The sequence below is a fragment of the Haliotis cracherodii genome, unplaced genomic scaffold, assembly GCF_022045235.1.
Source record: "Haliotis cracherodii isolate W230 unplaced genomic scaffold, xgHalCrac1.p SCAF_4, whole genome shotgun sequence".
NCBI classification, from domain to species: Eukaryota; Metazoa; Mollusca; class Gastropoda; order Lepetellida; family Haliotidae; genus Haliotis; species Haliotis cracherodii.
Window position 1 is genome coordinate 4,666,317 of NW_027266297.1, and position 25,526 is coordinate 4,691,842.

Sequence of the window (25,526 nt, forward strand, 5' to 3'; positions counted from 1 at the left end):
TATTTAATCACCTTGAAAACCATAGACACTTTCCTGGTAGGAGATGTTATCATAAATTGTTCGAATGCGTTAAATAGAGTTTTTTATACGCTTCTGTACTGGAAATATTGGAAGCGTACATATAAGTATCATGTGATCATATGTATCAAAATGGCGGCCCCCAATGTAGGCATGAACTCACTTCCGGATAACATCATACTAGAAATATTAGCTTATCTTCCTGTCAAATATCGCTGCATCTCCGGCAGGTGAGCAAACATATTTGCCTCCTACCGACAATATATATGAGGATAAGAACGCATTTCCGAACTGAAATAAAATAATGAATGTAAGCAATAATTAGTGTCATTTAGGCCTAGCAGTACTAGCATGTTTAGATGTAGGCCTACATTTCATCTCTATGAAAGTATTGAAACTGAAACAATTGTCTCCATGTTATTAGAATTAATCATTAATAATTTGATCTGCTTAATGTTTGGCAAACGAAGTAGGTTTTCAAAGTTTATCTTTGACTGCAATTTCATTTTTCCTGCAACTATCTAACCAGTTTGATGTGTACAGCCAAATTATAGCAAACGCTTCATCCAATGATTTGATCGTGTTGACCAATTCTTTGTGGTTGTCTGCTTACTTTAGGTAAACCAATGACAAGAAATAGGTGCAAAGCCATTGCAATAATTAGCTCCAGCTGTGGCTCACTCTCCACAGATTTCCCATGCCTATTTGATCCTCATAGGCCAATAGTTAAGTTAGGTTTTGGGAAGGTTAGCTCAAATTGCTAGGTTTTCCTTTATCGCCCTTGCAACAGAATCCAATTTAAATAATATCAATACCCCTTTAGGATCATTAGTGTTAGCATGGTTATGTACCCCTATCCTATCTGTCCTTAGGAAGGTTGGCACAACGTCGCAATTCAGGGTACAGAGTTGCCTCCCTTAGGTTGTGCCAGAAACATACGATCTTGATTCGAATCCCAGATTTGTTCATAGGTTTTTAGGTTTGTGAGCAACATACCTGTGGTTGTGGGTTTCACGAAAGTGGTAAATATCTAAGCAGGATCCGACGTCTGTGCTATCCTATTAGCCACGTGCATCGTTTCGTGCTTTCCTCTTGCACCAAGCTGACACGCCGTGATATAACTGGAATACTGTTCAAACCGGTGTTAAACCCAACTCACTCACTTTCTCATATAGGGATAGGTTTGTGCCAAGGTTTGGGTTTGCTTTGTCACTTCTCTAAAAAAACTTAGTCCAATGTAATCTGAGGCAAAAAACAGTCAACTCCAATGCACACAAAGCAGACAAGCACTACATGATCCAAGTCTTGCTGCAAGCTGGTAACACAGCAGTCCTTCCTATATCTGCTATGACATTTTTGTTTGTTTGTTGTTTAACGCTGCACGCAGCAATATTCCAGCTATATAACGGCGGTCGGTAGATAATCAAGTCTGGACCAGACTATCCAGTTATTGATATCATGAGCATCAATCAACGCAATGACATGCATCTTCCAAGTCAGCGAGTCTGACCACCCGATCCCGTTAGTTGCTTCTTACGACAAGCATAGTTACATCTTACAGCAAGCATGGGTTGCTGAAAACCTATTTTAAATCGGTCTATAACATGTTGTACATTTTAGTAAAAATGGACAAATTCCAACCATAGAAGCTAGCAAGGATGTTATTACAAAATTGTCAAGTTGCACAATTAGATTACAAAATTATGAGAAAAACTCTATGCTATGAATTATGTGTCAGTAAAGTGAAAGTGACTTGTGGCAACTCCTGTTGATGACACCTGCTCTAGGAATATGCTCGACAGTAAGCTGGGGTGTGTATCACCATCACAATAGACATATTCACAAGGGACATGTATTATTTTAACATTTGATGCATTGATACAGTAGTCAGAAGTAATTCTTGTTTTCTAGTTCATGGAACTGTAAGATTAATTGCCAGTGTATAAAACTTGTGTTGTATGTCATTAGTGTTTGCTTCCGATAGGACCCCTTCACTGTAACAGATGTTGGAATTATGTTGAGTTATGATAATTAGATATGAATCATAAGCATGATAATATGAATTATGGTGTATATCAGAAACGCATCTGATCCTGTTAATGTAATCATAAATATTACTCAGCATTTTCCACTAGGTCAATCATCTGGTGAACTCATCCTGCAGGTGGGTGGTGGTGGTGGTGGTGAGAGTTTTATTTATAGTCCCTAACTGGCTCCCACAGGAGATATCGCTTAGGTGAGATCTAGCGATATCTACACGGTAGATATCGCTGCAATGAAATTGCATCACAATGATTTGCAGACCATTGTGTTGTCATTGGTTACCATGACGTCACAATCAAATGACATCACTAATGGTTCTGCTACTGAAGCTGTAAGCAGTACTTTTTACACTTAAGACACTGCTTATTACTGTCTATATACTGAAAGGTTGGAAGAATGATGTTGGATGAAAAATAAAATCTCACCCTCGTGTCTTTTGATATCAAATATATCAACACTCGTTGATAAAAAAGAGGAAAAAGTCCTGGGCAAGCCTCGGAGTTTTCCCACTTTTATTAACTCATGTTGATATATTTGATATCAAAAGACACTTGGGGGAGATTCTCTATATATTTGAACATTACTTACGGACTGCTCATTTATTATACAGGGTCATGAAGAAATATGACATGTATGGGATGGGGTTCATGAAAAAATGTTGCGTTAAATGGAGTGGGGTCGATAAAAAATATATGCCACCACGACCCCCACCGCATAATAAATGACTTGGTGAGACTTGACAAATTGACAAAAATCTTGAAAGAAATGAAACTGTATTTTCAGAGTGTGTAGAAGATGGCGCCGTATTGTTCAAGACAACTCCCTGTGGCGCCATGTTGATCTGCTGCCGTATGTTCTCAGCCTCAACAAGCTGTGGAAGGTGATGCGGGCTCACTTCTCCGAATGTCTCCTGACAATGAAGCTGGGGGGCTTCTGTGACCCAAGTAAGTGCCGGTTACCATAATAGCCCCCAAATTCAGCATTCCTGCTTGTTAACACCAACTGGCCTAAAGAATTAACCTGACCATAATCTCTATCCTGACTGCTAATGTTTTGGGTTCTTTTTGTCTGAAAAGTTTGACCTCTTTTTCTGCCTTTCTAGATTTTTTTTCCTTTCTAAAATTGCACTTTTTGATGTTACCAGTTCTCACAACAAGCATTGCTATTCATTATTGGGTAATTCCTTTTAATCATTATTATGTGTTTATGTCATTGTTTTCGTTTTGTACAAAATTAGTAGTGTTTGGGAATCGAAATAAGAAATATAATTTAACTTTGCCACCTAATCAGTTTGTTTTTATTTGGACTAGTTTCATATGTTCACATGTTTTTTCATGCCTTTGCATGTGTTTGTGATGGATGTCACCAGTGGGGCAGGATATGCTCTCCTCAGGATATGCTCATGGTATCATCACTATTTGATAGTGATTCATAACTACATGCTCATGATACAGTCGGAATCGTACTATCGACCCTGCTTTTAGCAGAAATTTCTTATGGCTATGGAAAGGGTTGTGTCGCTTTTACTGTAAAAGTGACTGTGACTGTGGACAATCCTATGACACAACAGCACCAGAACATATATTTCAAATATATATAGTAAAGCTGCAACTTAGAAAACATGATACTGGAATAAATTATTCCTGATAAAATGATAGTTTCAGAAACATTTCAGCCGATCATTGTACAGACATTCTTTAAAGTTATGTTATTGGGTAATTTTTAACCAAATCACCGGCAGATTCCAAAAAAGGTGTGCACAGCTGGCTGCTACTTCCGGCTTAGTTTACGAGACTATACAAACGGTAGTCGGAATCTGCTTATAACACAATGCCTACAATTTAATCAGTAAATCATCATGTCTAGTGATGTTTTCTCCCTCATTTTGAATTTGTATTGGCAAAGTTTAATTTCTTGATCTGTTCATTTCCCTGAATTAGATGTAATGTTTTTCTGCGGAAGACAAACACATTTTTATTGCAAATGTAGGGATTGTGTATGTGTTGGTGACGTGCTTCATTCCGATTCGCTTTATAGATGGGGTATATAGATTAGCATTGATTTTGAAGGCCTGTACAGGGGGTCGCCTTATACATGGGGACGGTGATGTGCGGTATATATATATATTTATGACAGTATCACATTGAAGAGTGGTTGAGTGAGTTCAGTTTAATGCCGCTTCTAACAGTATATCCGTTATATCATGGTGTGTCATCTTATGTGGGAGAAAAGTCCAAAGTGATGCAGGTCTTAGACATTTATCACTTTGTTGAAACGGGTATGGTGCTGACAAAACTGGAAACATAACCGTGGCGAGAAGGATTCGAACCCACAATCATAGGTTTCTGGCATGCCCAAGGGGTGCAACTCGTCAAGATAATGGCATTGCCTCACAAGACTTGTCCATCGGTGCCCCCTGTACATGGCAGAACACAATGGAAGATTTTCGCAGTGTTACAATGACCAAATATGTATTTTGAAATGTTTAAGGTGGAAATATTTTATTGGAGATGAAGAAAGCACAGGTTCATAACCATGATAACTATTGACGTCCTTGATCTTTCAGAATCCACCAAATGGAAGAAGCATTCCTTATCTGATGCAATGCTACTGGATCTGCAAGAGAGATGTCCTAAAATGGTGTCCTTGACCTTGGTGAAATGCAACACGGACAATCTAAACTGCAAAAACCTGCCACGCTCCTTGAAACATCTGACAATGAACCAGTGTTCATGGACACCGCGCTGGCTAAACACATCAACTGACCTTGACCTTACAGAACTTGACCTCACAAAATGTTCTCGCGTTGACAAGTTTGATCTAATTGACATCGCAGAGAAGTTCCCCAAATTGAAACATCTTGTCCTGAATCATTGCTACCGTGCAACGGAGGCAGGTTTTGAGAAGATTGTTACCACGCTCACAGACCTTACCCATCTGGAGCTGTCCGATACAGCTTGCTCAGATCTCACCATCCACCACATGTGCCGCAATCTACCTCATCTGGAGCATCTAAACCTGTCAAATTGTGGGCAGATGAGCCAGTCGAGTCTCGGGACGATAGCCGGGGCTCTGAAGGAGCTGCAGAGTCTGAATCTCTCCTATTGCCGTCAGATCAATCTGGAGGGCCTCACCCAGCTGGCTGCAGCTCCAACTCTCCGAAAACTCATCCTTGAAGGTTGCAACCTTACTGAAGTAGACATAAAATCACTTAGAGAACGTCTAGGAGAAAAAGTAGACCTTGTTATACCCTCTGTCAAATCTAGTTAATGAGTGAGTGAGTGAGTATGATTTTACACAGCCTTGGCTTATCATCCCCGCATGGTACATCTTCTGGTGTCCCCTTGCCATGGTATGTCTGGAATATTGCTAACTCGCTCAACCAACTTAAGCAAGCTCTTGTGAATTTAATGTAGTTGAAAAAAGTTCCGCTTTTAGTGCAGTTTTGTAGTACCTGGAGCAAACACATGGTCACATTGATGCAGCAGTGTGTTTATGTTAGTCAAAGTGGTTGTCAGACACAGCAGTGGATGGAGAACTGGGACACTGACTCATTGTCATCTAAAATGTCGAAAAGATTTTTTTTTTCAAATTTGGGATTCATATGTTCTGTGGTCTTAATAACATTCACTCACTCATTCAAAATTGTCACATAAAGGATACTGTTGTTAACAATCTTTTTCAAGGCAGAGCAGGGTAGTGTGGTTTATCTTGATCACCCCTGGTTTACAATGGTTTTTACTGGTTTACACTGGTTCACACTGGCCTTTGCTGGTTTACACTGACCTACACTGGTTTTCACTGGTTCACATTGGCTAAAACCTTTCACTCACTCTCAGTCATTCAGTCATGTGAAGCATGCAGGTCTACACTGGTCTATACTGGTCTACACTGGTCTACACTAGTCTACACTGGTCTACACTGGTCATATTGATGGATATAATAGCTCCTCCTGGCTCCAATACAGTCCATGTTTGTTATTGAGATTCGGTGGCAATGTAAGGGACGGGCCGAAGGTATCCACTTATCTGGAATTCTACTTAACCTCAGGATATTGCAACCAATTCCTCACATGAACACATCCCAGTAGCCAAAACAAGGAACAAGGAAAACAAAGACTGCACTCCCGTGACCCACCCATATGATTAGAGTGAGTGAGTGAGTGAGTGAGTATGGTTTTACGACGCTTTTAGCAATATTCCAGCAATATCACGGTGGGGGGACACCAGAAATGGGCTTCACACATTGTACCCATGTCGGGAATCAAACCCGGGTCTTCGGTGTGACGAGCGAACACTTTAACCACTAGGCTACCTGACCACCCCCCATATGATTAGATGTTCAGGGTAAGCAGTCTGCAGAACCAGACATTTTGTGTTCATGTGAAAAAAGGAAAAAATTATTTCAGAAAAAAAAGCTTACCGATTACTAGGAGAGATGTGAGTTGTAGAAATGCCATATATCTTTTCACTGTATGGACGATACAAGTAGATTGTGTGTTAGAAATTATTATTGAATAGTCTTGCTGAACCCTTTTGAATGAATGAAATAATTTTGTAAATTAAGAAAGAGTGCCTATATTCAATGTATTCTCTGTGATATCTATTGAATTCTATGTTAATGTTATTACTTTTATTATTTTTTCTATTATTATACTCATTATGTAATGAAATATGGCATAGGTGTCGACCTGATTTTTCAGGTATCTATTAGGATTTATGTCCTTGTTTAAAGCCAGTGAAAATGTTGAATGTGATCACAATCAGGGGACTGTTCTACCAAGGGATCACAGTGTTATGACTGTTGGAAGTCTGTGTTAAAATTATTGCATTTCTTCTGATTTCATAGCGCATACAACAATTTAACATGGATAGCCCAGCATACTGATCAGAGCCAACCAGTCATTGTTTTGTTCACTTTATGCCGAGCACCAGGAAGGGCAACAAGAAGTACCATCTTTTGACCTCTTTAGGTATGACGCTACCAGGGCATTGAACCACCAACCTTCCGCTCTCAGAAGTACAAGTGGCTCATTCACCACACATCGTCTTCATCAACCAATCATCATTGTTGTACACAGTCCTGTTTGTTTGTTTGTTTGTTTGCTTAGAATTTTACTTCTTCTTGTGTAGAAATGGAGAGAATATGACATTGTTTGTTTGGTCGTCGTTTGTACATATGATAATAAAAGGCAGCTTCTATGTATTGTAGTGACCAAGATATTAAAATGAAATTTACCGACACAATAATTATATATGATAATATTTTTGTTTTGAAATACAATTCCTTAAAATATTTCAGTTTTGTTTTTACTTCATGACTTTGATGACTGTACAGACAGTCAACAAAGATGACATATTTTGGCAACCATGTGAGCCTTCCGATGTCAAGACTGCACTGCTCACTAGGATTGCAGCAGAACATTCGAACAGAAGAATCATGACAGTTGACCAATGACAGTTGGTGATGGGTGGAAATGGGGTTTAACAAGATTTGTGCACTTATGCTGTTTTTATAGTGCTATCCCACTGAGATACTATATGGCAGTTAACATGGGCACCACTCAGACACAGTATACTGAGTAGAGCTGACCAGTCATTGTTTTGTTAAGTAATGCCGAGCGCCAGGCAGGCTAACAACAAGTACCATCTTTCAACCTCTTTAGGTATGGCACTACAATGGCATGGAACCACCAACCTTCAGCTCTCTAGACGATCCTCCACTAGAGCAGAAGTTCTTATTTATTAAGCACCTGTACTTGAAAGGGGGCAATGGTGGCCCAGTCATCTAAAGTGTTGCAATTCGCTGTGCAGAGTTGCGTCCCTTGGGCCAGCCACAAACCCTTGATCGTGGGTTAGAATCCCGATTCACCCAAATTATGTTCCTCCATTTGACAACACCATACCCAAGCTGGTGGGTTCCGCCACATTGGTAAACGTCTGAGACCTACGTCAATTCGGGTTTTTTTCCACGTTATGCTGACAGGGTGTGATATAACTGGGATACTGTTGGAAGCCGCGTTAAACCCACTCACTCACTCACTCACCTCATCCCACCTCACTCACAATCTCACCCAAACACCAACTACTCACTTAATTGACCCGTGAAGATCCGGGATGGAACAGGTCTTCAATAACCCATGCTTGCCCTAAAAGGCGACTACCGTATTTCTTCTATTAGACGCCGGCCTCTAATAGAAGCCGGGTCAATTGTTCAGTGAGCACGGCCTTAAACTCAACTCAACTCACTCACTCACTCTCTGTATTTCAGACTCCCTACATGCAAACTGTTCCCTCAGCCACAACATTTCGTATTCTATGCACCGCCTTTTTTAAAATCCTATTCCAAGTATCTATGTTGGACGGGTGATGACGCATGAGGCTGTGAAGGGCGTGGTTGTCAAAGGTATCACGACACTGACACAACCAGTCCTGAAACAAGGTCTTCTTAGAAAACACAATTTCCTGGAAAAGAGTCAAAAGTAAACACGAGACCTTTCCACGTATGCAAGCCGGTTTTCTCCCACATGAACCGACTGAACCTGAACGCCGGTTGCCACACCTCAACACAACAAACAACCACAATGGCGTTGTATAAATAAATTTCATTGACAAGCCTTCATTCAGTATAGTAATAGCATTGAGTTTTGTTAATCACATGGCGTCATGTCACGCTATGGCTTGTTACATACGTTTTAAGCCCCATTTTCACACTTAACCATGGAACATTTGTAACATATGCACGTACTATTACCACTGACTATAGAGAAAGCCATGCACACTCAGCAACACGATACCCTAGCATACGCCTCCACAAAGCGGTATCACGTGATATACACTTATCGATTCATAAAGAAGAGTGCACCTTCGTGACGTGAACGCACAGGTGCACGGTCCACGGAAAAGAAGAATGAATAGGCCTGATTGAGTGAGTACAGTAAACGAAAAACTTTGGGGTCCCCCCATGAATTTAGGGGCACTGATCTAAAGCAATTCCCCGGGACTGGTTGTTGCCTTTGTTATATTGGTTTTCCCCATGAGTACCCGGATGATACGCAACGCAACTGAGCGTGACAAGAGACTGGGCTACTGTCTTACTTACTTACTTACTTTGGAGATTTAACGTGCGCTTTCCGACTGATGCGTATTTCGCACACGGGCCCGGCCAGGCCATTTAATGTGTTTCCGAAAGGGGCGAGGGTGGTCTGTGCAATCCAAGAGGGGGCTTTAGGGGTTGCTTATATAGAATTTGGGAATTTTGATATTTGGAATAGATGTCGATGGGGTTGGGGAGGAGAACTAAGGGAGCTGGGTATGGTGGATGATTGTTTGTTTATTTGATTTTGATTTGGTAGGTTATTATGGTTTTAGATGCGTTTTATTAGTTCCGTTTTGATTAAGAATACGCCTAAGGCCTTGAAGTTTTCTAGTTTATTTTGTGGGTTTAGTATTGCTTCTAGAGTGAGAGCCTTGTTTAGATTGAGGGTGGTTTGTAATGCGGTTCGATGTGTTAGGTAGTGTGTGCAGTGGATGAGTGCGTGTTCTGGGGTTTCTGGTTGTTTGCAGTGTGGGCAGTTACCTGTAGTGTGTTTTTTAAATTTCTTTAGGTGGTTATTTAGGTTGGTGTGTCCTGTTTGGAGTTTAGTGATTACTCTGTCGATTTTTTTTGATGGATGGAGAATTTTTGGTTTGGTTAGTGGTTTGCTGAGCACTCTTTTGATTTGGCTATTTCAGTTTAGATATAGGTTATGCCATTTTTTTGTGATTTTTTGTTTGTTCACACTTTTAATTTCTGATTTTGAGATGGGTAAGTTTAAGCTTATTTCTGGGATTTTGAGGGATAGTTTAACTGCTTTATCGGCGTTTTCATTACCGTATATTCCTACGTGGGCGGGTATCCACAAGAAGGTTATTTGTTTGCCTGCCTTAGTTAGGTCGTTGGAGCTTTTAAGTATTTGATTTATTAATTTAGGTCGGTTTTTGGTATTTTTGTTTTGTAGGGCTTGTAGTCCACTTAGGGAGTCAGTAAGTATTAGGATTTTTTGGTGGTTTTTGGATTCTTGATTGTGGAGGGCTGAGGCCATGCCCATTAGTTCTGCCGTGAATATTGATTGGTTATTTGGGAGTCGGAAGGATTGTGTGGTTTTAGTTGGTTGTGTGGTATGGACTCCGAAACCCGTGGGGCTACTGTCTGCAAGGACAGCGAAATAAACTTTGAGGCAATATTTGTTTAACACATTTTTGAACACTGATTGGTTAACCGTGATCTATAAAGATTTCGAAAAAAAAAAGGGCGCATGTTAATTAATTTCTTCAGCCTAAACAAACAGACAAAAAGAACGGCGGAGCTCATCGGATGTCGTCATTTAGAAATACCCCAGATGGTTATAGTTTAATCATAAAAAAAAACATCCATGCAGTGAAAGCATTTTCGGATTTCGGATTGCGTCGATAATACGATTACTACTCCCTTGTTGTTATCCATGTTTTCTGGTATAACCCTACACCTGTGTATGTGTCGTCATTCACTTGATGCTCAGTTAATGAATTTATTACAGGTATAATTAGTGGTAGCACCACTCAAATTACCTGACAAAGGTTCCCATTTGGCATTTATTGTGTCTGGGGTAATTATTCAATCTAAATACAGGTTTGAAGTGAGGTGAAATGTGTGTTGTGTAATATGCACGTGGCAGCCCAGCAAGACATGAATGATCAGTTGATTTACTTTTTTGTGAATCAACCGATCGTTCCTTGTCCTCAAAGGATTAACAGAAAATACGTTGATTTATTAATCAGTGTTATCTTGCACAGTGGATATGTCAAAAGTGAGTGTTTACATGTCTAGGTTTACTAAAACAAAGGGCATACACTCATATGATGGCGCGAAGTGCCGATGTAAAAACAACATACTTTGTTCAAAGGGTTAACCGATAACACGTTGATTGATTGCTCATTGTTTTCTAACCAAATGGATTTTTTTAGGAACCGTGGACGTTATGAAAATAGTTGTCAAGTGGGCTTTCTCAGCAGACCTTTGAGACTTGACACCCATGTGAAACACCTGAAATAATCTAATTATATATGAGCGATCAGTTGAGAAACGAACTCGGGTTATAATATCCCGAAAAGATATATATATCTTAAAATATTTGATTGTTACAGAGACACGTGGCATCAAATAAGTTTCTTTGTACACAGCTGCAGACGAGTGGGATATTGTTCCTTTGTGTGGATATTCACGGATACATTTCTCGAACAAGGAAGCTGTCTAAAATTATACACATAAATTTGGTAGGTTATAATTATGATATTTGCCTTTTGTTTTCCTACATTTGCTGTAGCATTGGACAGATTCATTCTTGTTCCGCTACCTCTTGGTTGGGAAATTCACACGCCTTTTCTATTCAGTTTGTAAAATATGATTTTCTCAGGCAATTTATAAAAATGTGTAAATATTTCAGTCATTTTGACTGAAAAATCTGTCCATTTCTTTAACAGATTGACTAAAATTGATTAATACGATCAAAAGAGCCTTAAAACATCATAATAGATTATTATGTAGGTTGGACTAGAAGCCAAACAATATAGAAATGTACTTTTCATCGTAACATTTACAGTCTCTTGGTGATATGATATTAAACATAAAAATCTGTGGAATTCGTTTTATAATAATACAGATGGACATATGTTTCAGTCAATTTGTAAAATAACTGAATATTTAATGAAGTTCCCAAGAGAAGATTTTGCACATTTTGACTGTAAAAATATAAACACGATAAAATAAGCAATACTCAGGAGAAATATTTACTTTGTGTTGCAAGTCAAATAAATAGTGTAAACGAAAATCGCACAATTATCAAAATTGACTTATCAAAACTTCGGCACCATTACCGATGCTACCCACAAAGATACCTACATTTCCTTATTACTTCCAAAACTGTATTTAATTTTATTGAACAATGTGACCATACGCCGTTATACTATCAATACAAGTGACAAATGCCCTTACGAATTGCGCAGCACAGGTCGCGAACTAGTCTAGATTTCTACAGTATCATCCGGGTACTCAAGGGAAAAAACAGTAACAAAGGCAACAACCAGTCCCGGGAAATTGCTTTAGATCAGTGCCCTTTTAAGGTTATAAGCTGTAGTCCTTGACGAGAACGACATTTTGATTGTTGTCGTTGTAATTAAAAACGACAAAACCCTTTTCGATATCATAAAGAATCTGTGCTAAAACCATAGGCGGATCCAGAGTGAGTTGTGTGTGTGTGTGTGTGTGTGGGGGGGGGGGGGGGGGGGGGGGGCTCCTTTTACACATGCTGAATTTCCCCTTGAAGTCCATTGTACGACTGTGACATAAGTATGTGTTTATGAATCTCTATGAAATAGTGATGATACCAGTTGTTAAACATATCGACTTGGTGGAATCGGTGAATCAATAGATTGAGCTTCCAGAGCACTAACATTGATTATGTTTTCGTCTCTTCTTTGAGTTCAGGTTTGCCTGAACATTTGTTTGTGTATTGTTAAACGACGCAATATACATGACGTCATCCTGTAAGTACTTGAGCCTGAACCTGACAACCCAGTGACATTATAAGCATGTCGGGCACGCTGACATGCAGTCAACCATGCCACCGAACCCGACGACTCAGGAAGCTGCCCCCGAAACCAGCAAAGGTTGCTGTGATCTATTCTCGGAATCATGCTCCAAGAACGAAAGTAGACAAACACTCAATTGCGGAGGCTCAGTAAGTGGATTAAGGGGCGGTATGCATGATCTCTTTCACAGCTATTCCCACCATATTGAAGCTCTACGCCAGAGGGCGTTACATTCCTTTTCAATCTAATTTCTTTCTTTATCGCAGCGTGTCTCCAAACACCAGTTACACACAGATATAATGTGACCTGACTACCACGAGGCGACCCTAGTCACAGAAATTGTGTCCTAACTGCTGGAGGTGAATCTACACAACCAACAGAAAGTGTGTCCCAACTGCTGCAGGTGAATCCACACACCCAACAGACAGCATGTCCTAACTGCTGCAGCGAATCCACACGCCGAACGGACAGCATGTCCTAGTTGCTGCAGGCGAATCCACACACCCCACAGGCAGTGTGTCCAGACTGCTGTATAGCGAGTCTATACAATCATGCCGAAGAAAAAGAACTCAAACCAGCAGTGTCTCGATTGCAACAAGTGGTTTGTAGATTTGAATAACCACAAGAAATGTGATGGCAGACGTCAATCAGTTAGTCGTAGCTCGTCTGATGACAAACAGCAGTGTCCCGATTGCAACAAGTGGTTTGTGGATTTGAATAAGCACAAGAAATGTGATGGCAGACGCCAATCAGTTAGTCGTAGCTCGTCTGATGACAAAGAGCAGTGTCCCGATTGCAACAAGTGGTTTGTGGATTTGAATAACCACAAGAAATGTGATGGCAGACGTCAATTAGTTAGTCGCAGCTCGTCTGATGACAAAGAGCAGTGTCCCGATTGCAACAAGTGGTTTGTGGATTTGAATAACCACAAGAAATGTGATGGCAGACGCCAATCAGTTAGTCGTAGCTCGTCTGATGACAAACAGCAGTGTCCCGATTGCAACAAGTGGTTTGTAGATTTGAATAAGCACAAGAAATGTGATGGCAGACGCCAATCAGTTAGTCCTTGCTCGTCTGATGACAAAGAGCAGTGTCCCGATTGCAACAAGTGGTTTGTGGACTTGAATAAGCACAAGAAATGTGATGGCAGACGCCAATCAGTTAGTCCTTGCTCGTCTGATGACAAAGAGCAGTGTCCCGATTGCAACAAGTGGTTTGTGGACTTGAATAAGCACAAGAAATGTGATGGCAGACGCCAATCAGTTAGTCGTAGTTCGTCTGATGACAAAGAGCAGTGTCCCGATTGCAACAAGTGGTTTGTGGATTTGAATAACCACAAGAAATGTGATGGCAGAGGTTGTTCAGGAATGCCGTTAGACGATAAACGATCTCTGTGTGTCCATACCACACCCTTAAGCTTCTGTTCCCCAACAAGGATGACAACTAGTTGGCAACACAGAACAAACTCAAACAGGATGGACAGAGATGCAGTGTCAACGATGGAAGACATTGTTAGAAACATGGTCGATACTGGAATACTGGAACATTCAAGAAATCCTAGAACTGAAATTTCAAAGTTTTTTGAGGATGAAGTGTCACTGAAACAAAATGAAATCGAAAATACGGCAGAAGTTTTTAATAACTTGCAGAACAATATCTGTGACTTTCTCGAGTCAAAGACACATTGGAAATGGACAACGTTTCGAGGAGGTTCTTATTATGACAAAACTAAGGTGAGGGTGCATTCTTTATATTATTAAACAACGCAAAGAGCATGTACAGGAGAAGTATATACAATAATATGGACGTAGAATATATACTGAACCGCAAAAGAAACGTCACACCAAGTAACATTGAAACGTTGTCATTTAAATATCTGGTAATTTTTGTCAAAGTTTCTAAAATTTAACATTACCTTGCCCGGTAAAATGAAATTTGATGATATAAAACAAAGCAGATGACAATAAAACCGATCACCAAAACGCATCACGGCCAAGGCCATGGTAAAGATGAGTTCCGTGCAAATTGAAATGCACATGCGTTCCCCTATTTCTTGTCCTATAAAAATCCACTCTGATCGGATTACATTCATTCGTTATTGAATTGCTACCACATGCCAAGATTGACAAGAAATCAGCGACACCAAGCCCTTGGACGATTAGGACCACATACAGGCTCGAGCAACGGTACCAGACCACCAACACTACAGATGACCGACCACGTAGTGGAAGACCAAGGGTCACCACCTGACGACAGGATCGTCAGATTGTGCGACAGCATCTTCAAGATCGCTTTGTTACTGCTGTGGAAACTGCTGGACAGACCATGGGGACACACCAGCGAGACATTAGTGCGGACACCGTGCGTCGACGATTGACGAGCAGACACCTCCGCTATAACAGGCCACACCGAGGACCCATCCTGACACCACGTCATCGCTGGGATCGTCTTCAGTGGACAACACAGCACTAGCATTGGCGCCACCAGCAGTGGAGAAGTGTCCTCTTCTCAGGCGAGAGCCGTTACTGTATCTCAACAGCAGATGGCAGAGAGAGTGAGTCCGGCGACGCCATGGGGAATGTTATTCGGATGCTTGTGTTGTGGAGAGAGACTCGTAGGGTGGCCCGAGCATCTTGGTGTGGAGTGGAATTGGTCGTGCACAGAGCGTCGGCCCAGTGGTCTCCCAGAACATCGGTCCAGGGAGAGGCAATAGTGTCACAGCAGCTCGGTACACTGATCAAGTCCACACGCCATACCTCATTTGGCACGTCGCCACAACCACGAGTTTCAGCATGATAACGCCCGTTCCAACACTGCGAGAGCAACAAGAGACTTCCTCCAGCAGAATGGCATCAGAATCATGCAGTGGCCTGCCCCCAGTCCCTATTTAAATCACATTGAGCACCTGCGGGACGAGATTCAAAGACGGCTGAATGACGTCCGATCAATGGCCGACAACTGCAGCTGAACTGCGTGGGCTGAACTGCGAGTGTGGGCTCAAGTGCCTGTGGCCTTCATCAACCGCCTCATCCATTACATGTATCGACGTTGCCCGGCAGTCATCAATGCACATGGCGGACACACGAGATACTGACGTGTGATGCCATTTTCTCAGAGACTAGTGCTATGTTTCACTTTAGGAACATTTGACACTTTAATTTCAACCTTTATGATCAGTTTTGTCAAGTTTCATTTTTTTAATATGTCTCAAAGTATGTTTACAGTGTTTGGACAAATAAGGTTTCTCATATATGTACCTATGGTGACGTTTCTTTTGCGGATTAGTATATTATAATATCTGCTGTATTATTCTTGCTGTAAGTTAAAGTAGTATTGGTATTACATAAAACAACCACTTACTGAAAATTGTACCTTACTCTCACGGAACTCTGCCCCAGAGACCAGGGTGTATAAAAACATTTATAACGTTATAAGGAAAACGTGATGATAGGTTCACAGGTTTATTATAATCAGCAAATTGTATCAATAGACGACAATATAAAGGATCAAAAACCCAATTTACACTGACAGTGATCGCTGACTATTTAAATCAGAACAAATACACAAGCTGATTAACTAAGCAACTGTAATAGAGTAATTAAAAAGAAGCTAAATCAACAATTTTACAAGATAATGGCAAAGAGAACTGAAGACTCTGTCACTCTAACTGGGCAAGGAAATTTTACTTCCCGAAACTATAAGGTACTTGACCTATAGAGTCTCTTGACTCATTATCATTAAAAAGGTACTTGACCAAAAGAGTAACCTGACTCCCAATAGTCAATAGGTTCTTGACCAAAAGAGTAACCTGACTCCCAATAGTCAATAGGTATTTGACCAAAAGAGTAACCTGACTCCCGATAGTCAATAGGTTCTTGACCAAAAGAGTAACCTGACTCCCAATAGTCAATAGGTATTTCACCAAAAGAGTAACCTGACTCCCAATAGTCAATAGGTACTTGACCAAAAGAGTAACCTGACTCCCAATAGTCAATAGGTTCTTGACCAAAAGAGTATCCTGACTCCCAATAGTCAATAGGTACTTGACCAAAAGAGTAACCTGACTCCCTATAGTCAGTAGGTACTTGACCAAAAGAGTAACCTGACTCCCAATAGTCAATAGGTTCTTGACCAAAAGAGTAACCTGACTCCCAATTGTCAATAGGTACTTGACCAAAAGAGTAACCTGACTCCCAATAGTCAATAGGTACTTGACCAAAAGAGTAACCTGACTCCTTATAGTCAATAGGTACTTGACCTAAAGAGTAACCCGACTCCTAATAGTCAATAGGTACTTGACCTAAAGAGTAACCTGACTCCTTATAGTCAATAGGTACTTGACCTAAACTTGACAATAGCGGGAAAGCTGGTTATCCACGAATTACTAGAAAAAAACGGAGTATGAAAAAAGCTAGCTATACGTTAAGCTCAATACAACCAGAGTAATTCAGAACTAGAGAGATACCTCCCCAAAATGAATTACTAACGAAGTTTCGACCTGAGCAAACCAGAGCAAGACGACTGGTAAACGGTCTAGCGATGCCTAGAGGGAAAGACAAGGTTTAAACCCGTATGCGTGCACGTCGTAGAGAACAGCCATTCCTGGTCAGCAGGGGATGGGCATAGGAACACCAGAATAGCAAACTAACTAATGAACCAATATGGAACATGTAAATACCAAAATATAGCGCTGAACATACGCTACCCAACAGTACCACTAAAGATTTACAACCAGATATGTACTAATACTATGTATTATTGAGGTGCCAAAAATGACCATAAATGCAAGAGAAATATCTACAAGAGCCAGGTAATCCCGCTAATGCGTGAAAGTCGAAGTAACAAAAACTTTTTCAATACACGAAGAAGGTAGCAAACAGCTATCAAATCAATACATGCCAAAAGTGTGCGATTGAACGGCAAGAGAATAAAATTTTAGGGTCAACAATTCTCAATACGTGAAGACCAAGGACAACGACGACCGCCGGACTTTGAGAGGCATGAGCTTGAATGTATTTTGATTAAAAAAGAAAAATCTTGCAACAATGTAATTATATTTTCCACGAATTTTCAGGGAAATTATTCGATAAAATCCCACTGTAAATGATCTCTTTATATTTTAAGTATTTGTTTTCTTATATCCATACAACTAACGCCACAGTTGTCTCTTGTTTTAAGCTGTCCCGACCTTATGAAATGAAATGGGTTGGGACAAAAAAGAAATTCGATGAAATCCTACTCTCAGGGATCTCTTTATACTTATATGTCTACCTATATCCACACGGTAAACCCCACAGTTGTCTTATCTTAAGGTGTCCCGGCCCAACGAAATGGATTGTTTATTCATTCCGAAAGTTGATTCCGACCTTCAACCCGTGTACGAGGACTGCCATCCTGGCTATTGCAAAGTCAGAGTGGTAAATGCATCACCATCTTTAAACTTTTTATGCGACAACAGCTTCATCAACGCTGAGAAATATCGGAATTTCTTCTTTGAACTGATGGACAAATATATACGCCACAATTCCAAATGTAGGGGTAAGTAATATCTGTGTTACTATTGTTTGATTTGCAATCTAGAAGTTGGTGAGTAAGTAAGAAAACGTACAATGTTATGGACAACAACTTCTGTTTTACTGCATTTAGCGAAGTTTCGATGTAGATTCTTACAGCGTTGTCAATGGTAACAAAACAAAAGAAACAACACTTTCTGTATCCAAAAGGCCCATTGTTCAGTCCTTCAATATTAAATCCAGGGTAAAGATTTGTCAACATTAAGTGACATCTTTTTCAGTGCATTGTTTTTTGCTTGCATAAGTAATTAGTTCGTCATTGACACCTGCATTGAGTACATTGCTTTCTCACAGTTTTGTTTGTTTGTTAGTATGTTGTTTAACGCCGCACTCAGCAATATTCCAGCTATATGACGGCGGTCTGTAAACAATCGAGTCTGGACCAGACAATCCAGTGATTGACGCCATGAGCATCGATCTATGCAATTGGTACACTGTGACATGCATCAACCAAGTCAGTGAGCCTGACCACCCGATCCAGTTAGTCGCCTCCTCCGACAAGCATAGTCGCCAGTAACGGTAAGCATGGGTTGCTGAAGACCAATTCTACCCTGGATTTTTCTGACAGAGAACAAAACATATGCAGGATCCCCATCATTCGGCATCACCTACACTGGCACCAGTACCTACCACGGCACCCTTGACATCGATGTTGACATCGTTCCAGCCCTCAACATCCCACACTGGCCACAGCCGTCGATTGCTCGGGATCTGAGAAAAACACTACCCAAGGGCATATCCCCTTCAATCAACGTCACTGACATCATGGAAAAAGGTTTCAACATAACAACAAAGCGCTGCCCTGGTAAGGACCTCTCAGTCATTCTTGAGTAAAATTTTATTTGAATATGCCAAGTGGATAATGACTCTCATATGTTCATTTGCATGATGTCTCATATGTTCATTTGCATGATGTCTCATATGTTCATTTGCATGATGTCTCATATGTTCATTTGCATGATGTCTCTCATATGGTCATTTGCATGATGTCTCATATGTTCATTTGCATGATGTCTCATATGGTCATTTGCATGATGTCTCATATGTTCATTTGCATGATGTCTCATATGTTCATTTGCATGATGTCTCTCATATGGTCATTTGCATGATGTCTCATATGTTCATTTGCATAATGTCTCATATGTTCATTTGCATGATGTCTCATATGTTCATTTGCATGATGTCTCATATGTTCATTTGCATGATGTCTCATATGTTCATTTGCATGATATCTCTCATATGTTCATTTGCATGATGTCTCATATGTTCATTTGCATGATATCTCTCATATGTTCATTTGCATAATGTCTCATATGGTCATTTGCATGATGTCTCATATGGTCATTTGCATGATATCTCTCATATGTTCATTTGCATAATGTCTCATATGGTCATTTGCATGATGTCTCATATGGTCATTTGCATGATGTCTCATATGTTCATTTGCATAATGTCTCATATGGTCATTTGCATGATGTCTCATATGGTCATTTGCATAATGTCTCATATGGTCATTTGCATAATGTCTCATATGGTCATTTGCATGATGTCTCATATGTTCATTTGCATGATGTCTCATATGTTCATTTGCATGATGTCTCTCATATGCTCATTTGCATGATGTCTCACATATGTTCATTTGCATGATGTCTCATATGTTCATTTGCATAATGTCTCATATGTTCATTTGCATGATGTCTCATATGTTCATTTGCATGATGTCGCTCACATGTTCATTTGCATGATGTCTCATATGTTCATTTGCATGATGTCTCATATGTTTATTTGCATGATGTCTCATATGTTCATTTGCATGATGTCTCACATATGTTCATTTGCATGATGTCTCATATGTTCATTTGCATGATGTCTCATATGTTCATTTGCATAATGTCTCATATGTTCATTTGCATGATGTCTCATATGTTCATTTGCATGATGTCGCTCACATGTTAATTTGCATGATGTCTCATATGTTCATTTGCATGATGTCTCATATGTTCATTTGCATGATGTCTCATATGTTTATTTGCATGATGTCTCATATGTTCATTTGCATGATGTCTCACATATGTTCATGTGCATGATGTCTCATATGTTCATTTGCATGATGTCTCATATGTTCATTTGCATGATGTCTCATATGTTCATTTGCATGATGTCTCATATGTTCATTTGCATGATGTCTCTCATTGTTCATTTGCATGATGTCTCATATGTTCATTTGCATGATGTCTCATATGTTCATTTGCATGATGTCTCATATGTTCATTTGCATGATGTCTCATATGTTCATTTACATGATGTCTCATATGTTCACATGATATCCCACTATCCTGGTTGCACCACTAATGTTCAGGGCCCACTTGCACAAAACGATCTGAGACTATTGTAACCCTTTGTTAAAGTATGGTGTTAAGATCATCTTAGCGCTATGATCGCATTGTGCAAGTGGGCCCTGGTCATCACCATGGTATCTGTTTCAGGTGACCAACCAGACCGTCTGCAGTGGCAGATGTCCTTCTCCCTCGCTGAGCAGAAACTCACTCTACATGGTGACACCGAAAGCTGGAAGCCTATCCTCCGAACGATCAAAAGAGTGATGGAGATTGCCAAGGGACAAAAGGGGCTCATGGTCACAGGAAAGTCCGAGATGATTCATGAAGTAGCCCAACACACGAGAAAACATTACTTCAGAGACGACTCGTTCCGGTTATGTTTCACAACCTACCACATCAGGACGTTGATGTGGACGTTGCTGTACGACCTCACCGCAGGGAGCCATGTGTGGAGGGAGGATACTCGAGAGAGCAGGTTGCACTTCTCTCTGGGCAAACTCAAGAAAATGTTGACTGGCGAGATGAGGGTGCCCCACTTCTTCCTGCCTGCAGTTGGGGACATGATGAGTACAGTGCGGTGGAGGGACAGGGAGTTCATGTACATCTTGGTCAGGGCCACGGAAATCCTGTTTTCTAGAAGCACTGACCGATACTCATAAAACAGGCCTGACCAGCTGTCCTACAATTACCAGTTTATTAGATAGCGGATATTACAAAATGTGTCCTATGATATCGAATACATACCAACACTCGTCGATAAAAGTGGTGAGATATGTTTATCATTCAGACTCATTATTTCAGTTGAAAAACATCAAGCACAGGGCTATGAGTACAGAAAGTAGAGCGAACCAGCTTCTTTGGGAAAGATATAAATAGCCATATCTCCCGTGGAAGACAGTTTTGGATGATAAGATGTTTAATTACCTAAGTGGTACTATGGGGCCCACTTGGTATGGGAGTGGCTCTCTCTGACACCTCTTTACGCGACAAGAAAGCACTAATGGAGTGTAAACCTTTGAAAAATAGGAGAAATATCAATATCACTTGAGGTATTTAAAAAAAAATATTTGACAGCCAGGTACAACCAATCCTTATGTATGCATCTGAAGTTTGAGAAAATACACCTTACAGCATGTAAATGTTTCTTAAATGTTGAACCGCATACACCAAATGCAATAGTATATGGCGAATTTGCCGTTTTTCAATTTGTATTAATTTAGCTGCTCACAGTCTCAAATTCTGGCAAAAACTATTGTTAATGCACGGATATCATTTACCAAGAAAAACCTATGTTATTGCATATTGACTATGCTGGACATAACAAAATGGGCTTCCGAAATGAGACATTTACTTTTCTCGTATGGATTTGGATTTGTTTAGCTGTCAGAGACTGTTGAGTGAGTGAATTGGGTTTAACGCCATTTTTAACAGTATTCCAGTTACATCGCGGCCTGTCATCTTAATGTGGGAGGAAAGCCCGAAGTGATGCAGGTCTCAGACGTTTAGCACTTCGATGAAACCCATGAGCACGGGTATGGTGCTGACAAACCTAGAAACATAATCGGGGCGAACCGGAATTCGAACCCACAAGCATAGGTTTCTAGCGTGCCCAAGGGACGAAACGCTGCACAGCGAATCGCGGCGCCTTAGACGCCTGGGCCACCCGTGCCCCCACAGACTGTTGGAAATCCCGTATATTTCATTAATATATTTAAGAAACGTACAATACATTTAAAAAAAGTCAGAATTAGAGATCGGATCTCAAAGGTAGTCCAAGGTATAGTTTTTTTATAAGGAATGTAAGAGGTTGCTTGCACCCGAGAAATACCTTAATGTTATCGTTGACTTCAAATTTCGAAAAATATTAGATACAAAAAGAGCAGGGCTACTACGTTTCAAAATAAACAAAGGTAGGTGACAAAAAATCACTGAGAATATGTCCATTATCTTAAATCGGTATAGAAGAATTTCACTTCACGTTTATTTGTCCAGCTTATGGTGAAACTATGAAATATCAACCACAAATTTTACATGTTAATATTTTTAATTTTAAGAAACATCTTCTTAAATATAACGCATATAATTATGAAAATACTGTCTATATATTTAGCTTGCTTATGAAAAGAAATGTAAATCCCATAGTCCTTAATCTATTATTTAGGACTGCAGTACAATAACGAGATGGGGTGGTCAGGCTCGCTGACTTGGTTCATGCATGTCATCGTATGCCGAGTGTGTGGATCGATGTTCATGATGTCTGTCAATGACCGAATTGTCTGGTCCAGACTCGATTATTTACAGACCGCCGTCATATCGATGGAATATTCCTGAGTGCGGCGTTAAACAACAAACAAACAAACAAACAAACAAAACAGTGGGCCTAAAAGGGTTCTCATCATACTTTGCATATGACTTTGAAGTAATAACGAGAACATATGACACCATACGTGTAACCAGAATGTATTCAATAACTACTGCAAATATTGCAACAACGTTCACGCAACACAATAATGGTGCACAAGAAGACAGTGGGTAATAGGATGACGCATGTATGCTGTGTTAATGTCATACGATAACGGACTATAGACTAGTGTTGTCAAACATGGACAGTGCAGCCATGGTAGTGTTACGCGACAGTCTGGTAATATATCAGCTTGAGACAGCGACTGGGACGACATGAAGTGATACTCACCACGAAGAGGCGAGCCCCTTTACGAGTAGGTCAGATATTTGAGTTAAACGCTCTTGGTAGTATCACAGGGAACGAACTACTTCACCCCAGGTCACTATTGCATTAACAGCAGCTTGAATATTGATGCGTGCGGCGTTAAAACAAACAAACAAAATTTCGTGGTCAAAGCTTAGATAGATTAAAAAAATGATTTCATTCACAATCTCCTGATTTCTTTTCAACTGGAAAGACAACACCGATCAAAGAGAATAAAACTCTAAATCAAACTGAAAATAAATGAATGCTCACCTACTTCCCTTTGTGTGCTTTTGTATTGAATGTATTTCAGGTATATATACAATGACCTGCGTGCCGTATGATGCAGACAACATTTGTATTTTAGTCTCACCTCACATAAAATGGTTACATATAAAAGTACATTATATCGTTCAACTAAAAAGCAGTTTTGTTATAGCATATAAATCAAACAATATATTTGAACCATAAACTATATAGGCACCAACTTAACAAGTATAAATACACTTTAATACATTATACTCTGCTGACATAACAGTACCAGAAAACGAATTCACGTTAAATAGTGACGTCATCTGGTTTGTTCTATGACGTTTCCATATTTTGAAAAGTAGGTCAGTGACATTCGTGTTGATTGCAGTAAATGTTTCAAAACCGATATTTTTGTTTCTTCTTATTTGATGACAAATTCCATCCATTTTAACTATAATAACGGTAACGCTATTTTTCAGGGCATTATCATTTGCAGAAGCCCTTGGTCTTTTCAACTGCACTCCTTCGTCGGGCAGTTAATGGAAGACATCGGACTTTTGCAAATGATAATGCCCTGAAAAATAGCAGTGCCACCTGTTATAAACACATGCAAAGATAAGTTAATTGTTCACCTGCGATAACACAGGAACATATTGTACAAGTCAAACAGGGAATAGAATCGGACATTATTGTTGTCATTGATGCGTCAATTTTGGAAATGCCCTGCACATGTCTACAATATAACTTTTGAAACGTTTGCTCAGGCTTTGAATGTTGTAATCCTAATCCAAAACCTTTTGCGGAAGTGTCGTTTGACGCTCTTTGAAATTGGTTTGTGTAGACCTTGAATGATGTACAGATCTAAATATGAAATAGATGAGGCAGTCTCACTGGTCTCTTTAATTTCTAGTTCAGACCGGTAGTCTGGGAAATCTAAGGGAATTAGCTATATAGAAAGGATATCAAATCATCGACATACTTGAAACTTAAGTTCGACTTCTTAGCCAAATTCCCTTTTTTTCACTTTGTCAATCCATAAATTCATAAATGCATAAATTCAAATTCATATGCATAAAGAAATAGATCCACAGCGAGAGACGCGCATTGGTGACAATGGGGATGCCTACTTTTTGCCTAAATGTATTAACCCCAATTTCTACACAGATGTCATCAATGAGAAAGTCCAGTATTTCACATTATGTTTTTTTTAGTCCACTTCAAATGCCCTGAAACTCGTATATCTATGAAACCATATGTATGGTCACCCCGTTAGTACCAAGTGTCCCAAGGCTTTTTCTTAGGTTTGTCATGGGGTATGGTGTGTTCAAATTTGAAAACTCAAATGTTTTGACAGAATTGAATCTGATTCTATACTGAGACTGCAAAACTTCAAGCAAATACTTCAGGTTTTTGAGAATCCACATGGTATTAATGTAACAGTTGGATAGCGCCGAACAAAACACGACTTGCTATGAGGGTGTGAATCTGTTTATTTTTACGAGACGTGAAGGTTTTTTAATACCCCGTCTATAAGACTCTTCGTCTCTGTAAGACTGCAAACTAATATGTTATACCCGATGACCACTCTTGTGTTCAACCTCACACGTTTACCTCACAAAATGCAATTTCATTGAAACCACGAGGTACAATTTCACTTAACCAGCTGTACGAAACCACGAGGTACAATTTCATTGGACCAGACGATCACATCCGCCAATCAAAATCCTCATTACTATAACTAACATTCTCACTAACATGAAATGCACGTGCTATAAATATTCCTTAACCTGGGCCAGACAAAGATCAGGCAAAGAGAATACCATGAATAATACTGCTGCCCACAAAACTGTATAACACGAACAAACACATTTTTGTATGACATGTTATTGTCTTTTTAAATATAACAAAATATATCGTGAAAACGTCACTGAGCTACACTATTTCCACTTGCCTCAAATACTGTCTGCAAACAAAAGAATGCCCTTCT

The 25,526-nt window shown here is 39.9% G+C and overlaps 2 protein-coding genes across 4 annotated transcripts; both read left to right on the top strand.

The window, feature by feature from the left end:
• Positions 1-165: 165 nt before the first annotated feature.
• On the top strand, positions 166-5,331 carry LOC139478417 (F-box/LRR-repeat protein 12-like). The gene is made up of 3 exons (XM_071260871.1): positions 166-248; positions 2,845-3,005; positions 4,628-5,331. Exons 1-3 carry the CDS (start codon positions 172-174, stop codon positions 5,329-5,331), a joined length of 942 nt encoding a protein of 313 aa, XP_071116972.1. The 5' UTR covers positions 166-171.
• Positions 5,332-8,904: 3,573 nt separating this feature from the next.
• LOC139480077 (uncharacterized) lies at positions 8,905-23,781 on the top strand. 3 transcript variants are annotated; one of them, XM_071263058.1, is made up of 6 exons: positions 8,913-8,988; positions 11,262-11,354; positions 12,935-14,401; positions 17,981-18,206; positions 18,810-19,046; positions 20,728-23,781. In XM_071263058.1, the coding sequence occupies exons 3-6, from the start codon at positions 13,220-13,222 to the stop codon at positions 21,237-21,239; spliced, it is 2,157 nt and encodes a 718-aa protein (XP_071119159.1). In that variant the 5' UTR covers positions 8,913-8,988; positions 11,262-11,354; positions 12,935-13,219; the 3' UTR covers positions 21,240-23,781. The 3 variants fall into 3 exon arrangements, with proteins under 3 accessions (XP_071119158.1, XP_071119160.1, XP_071119159.1); XM_071263057.1 differs by lacking the exon at positions 11,262-11,354 and having other exon boundaries at positions 8,905-8,988; XM_071263059.1 differs by lacking the exon at positions 11,262-11,354 and having other exon boundaries at positions 8,905-8,988; positions 18,909-19,046.
• The last annotated feature ends 1,745 nt before the right edge of the window (positions 23,782-25,526 follow it).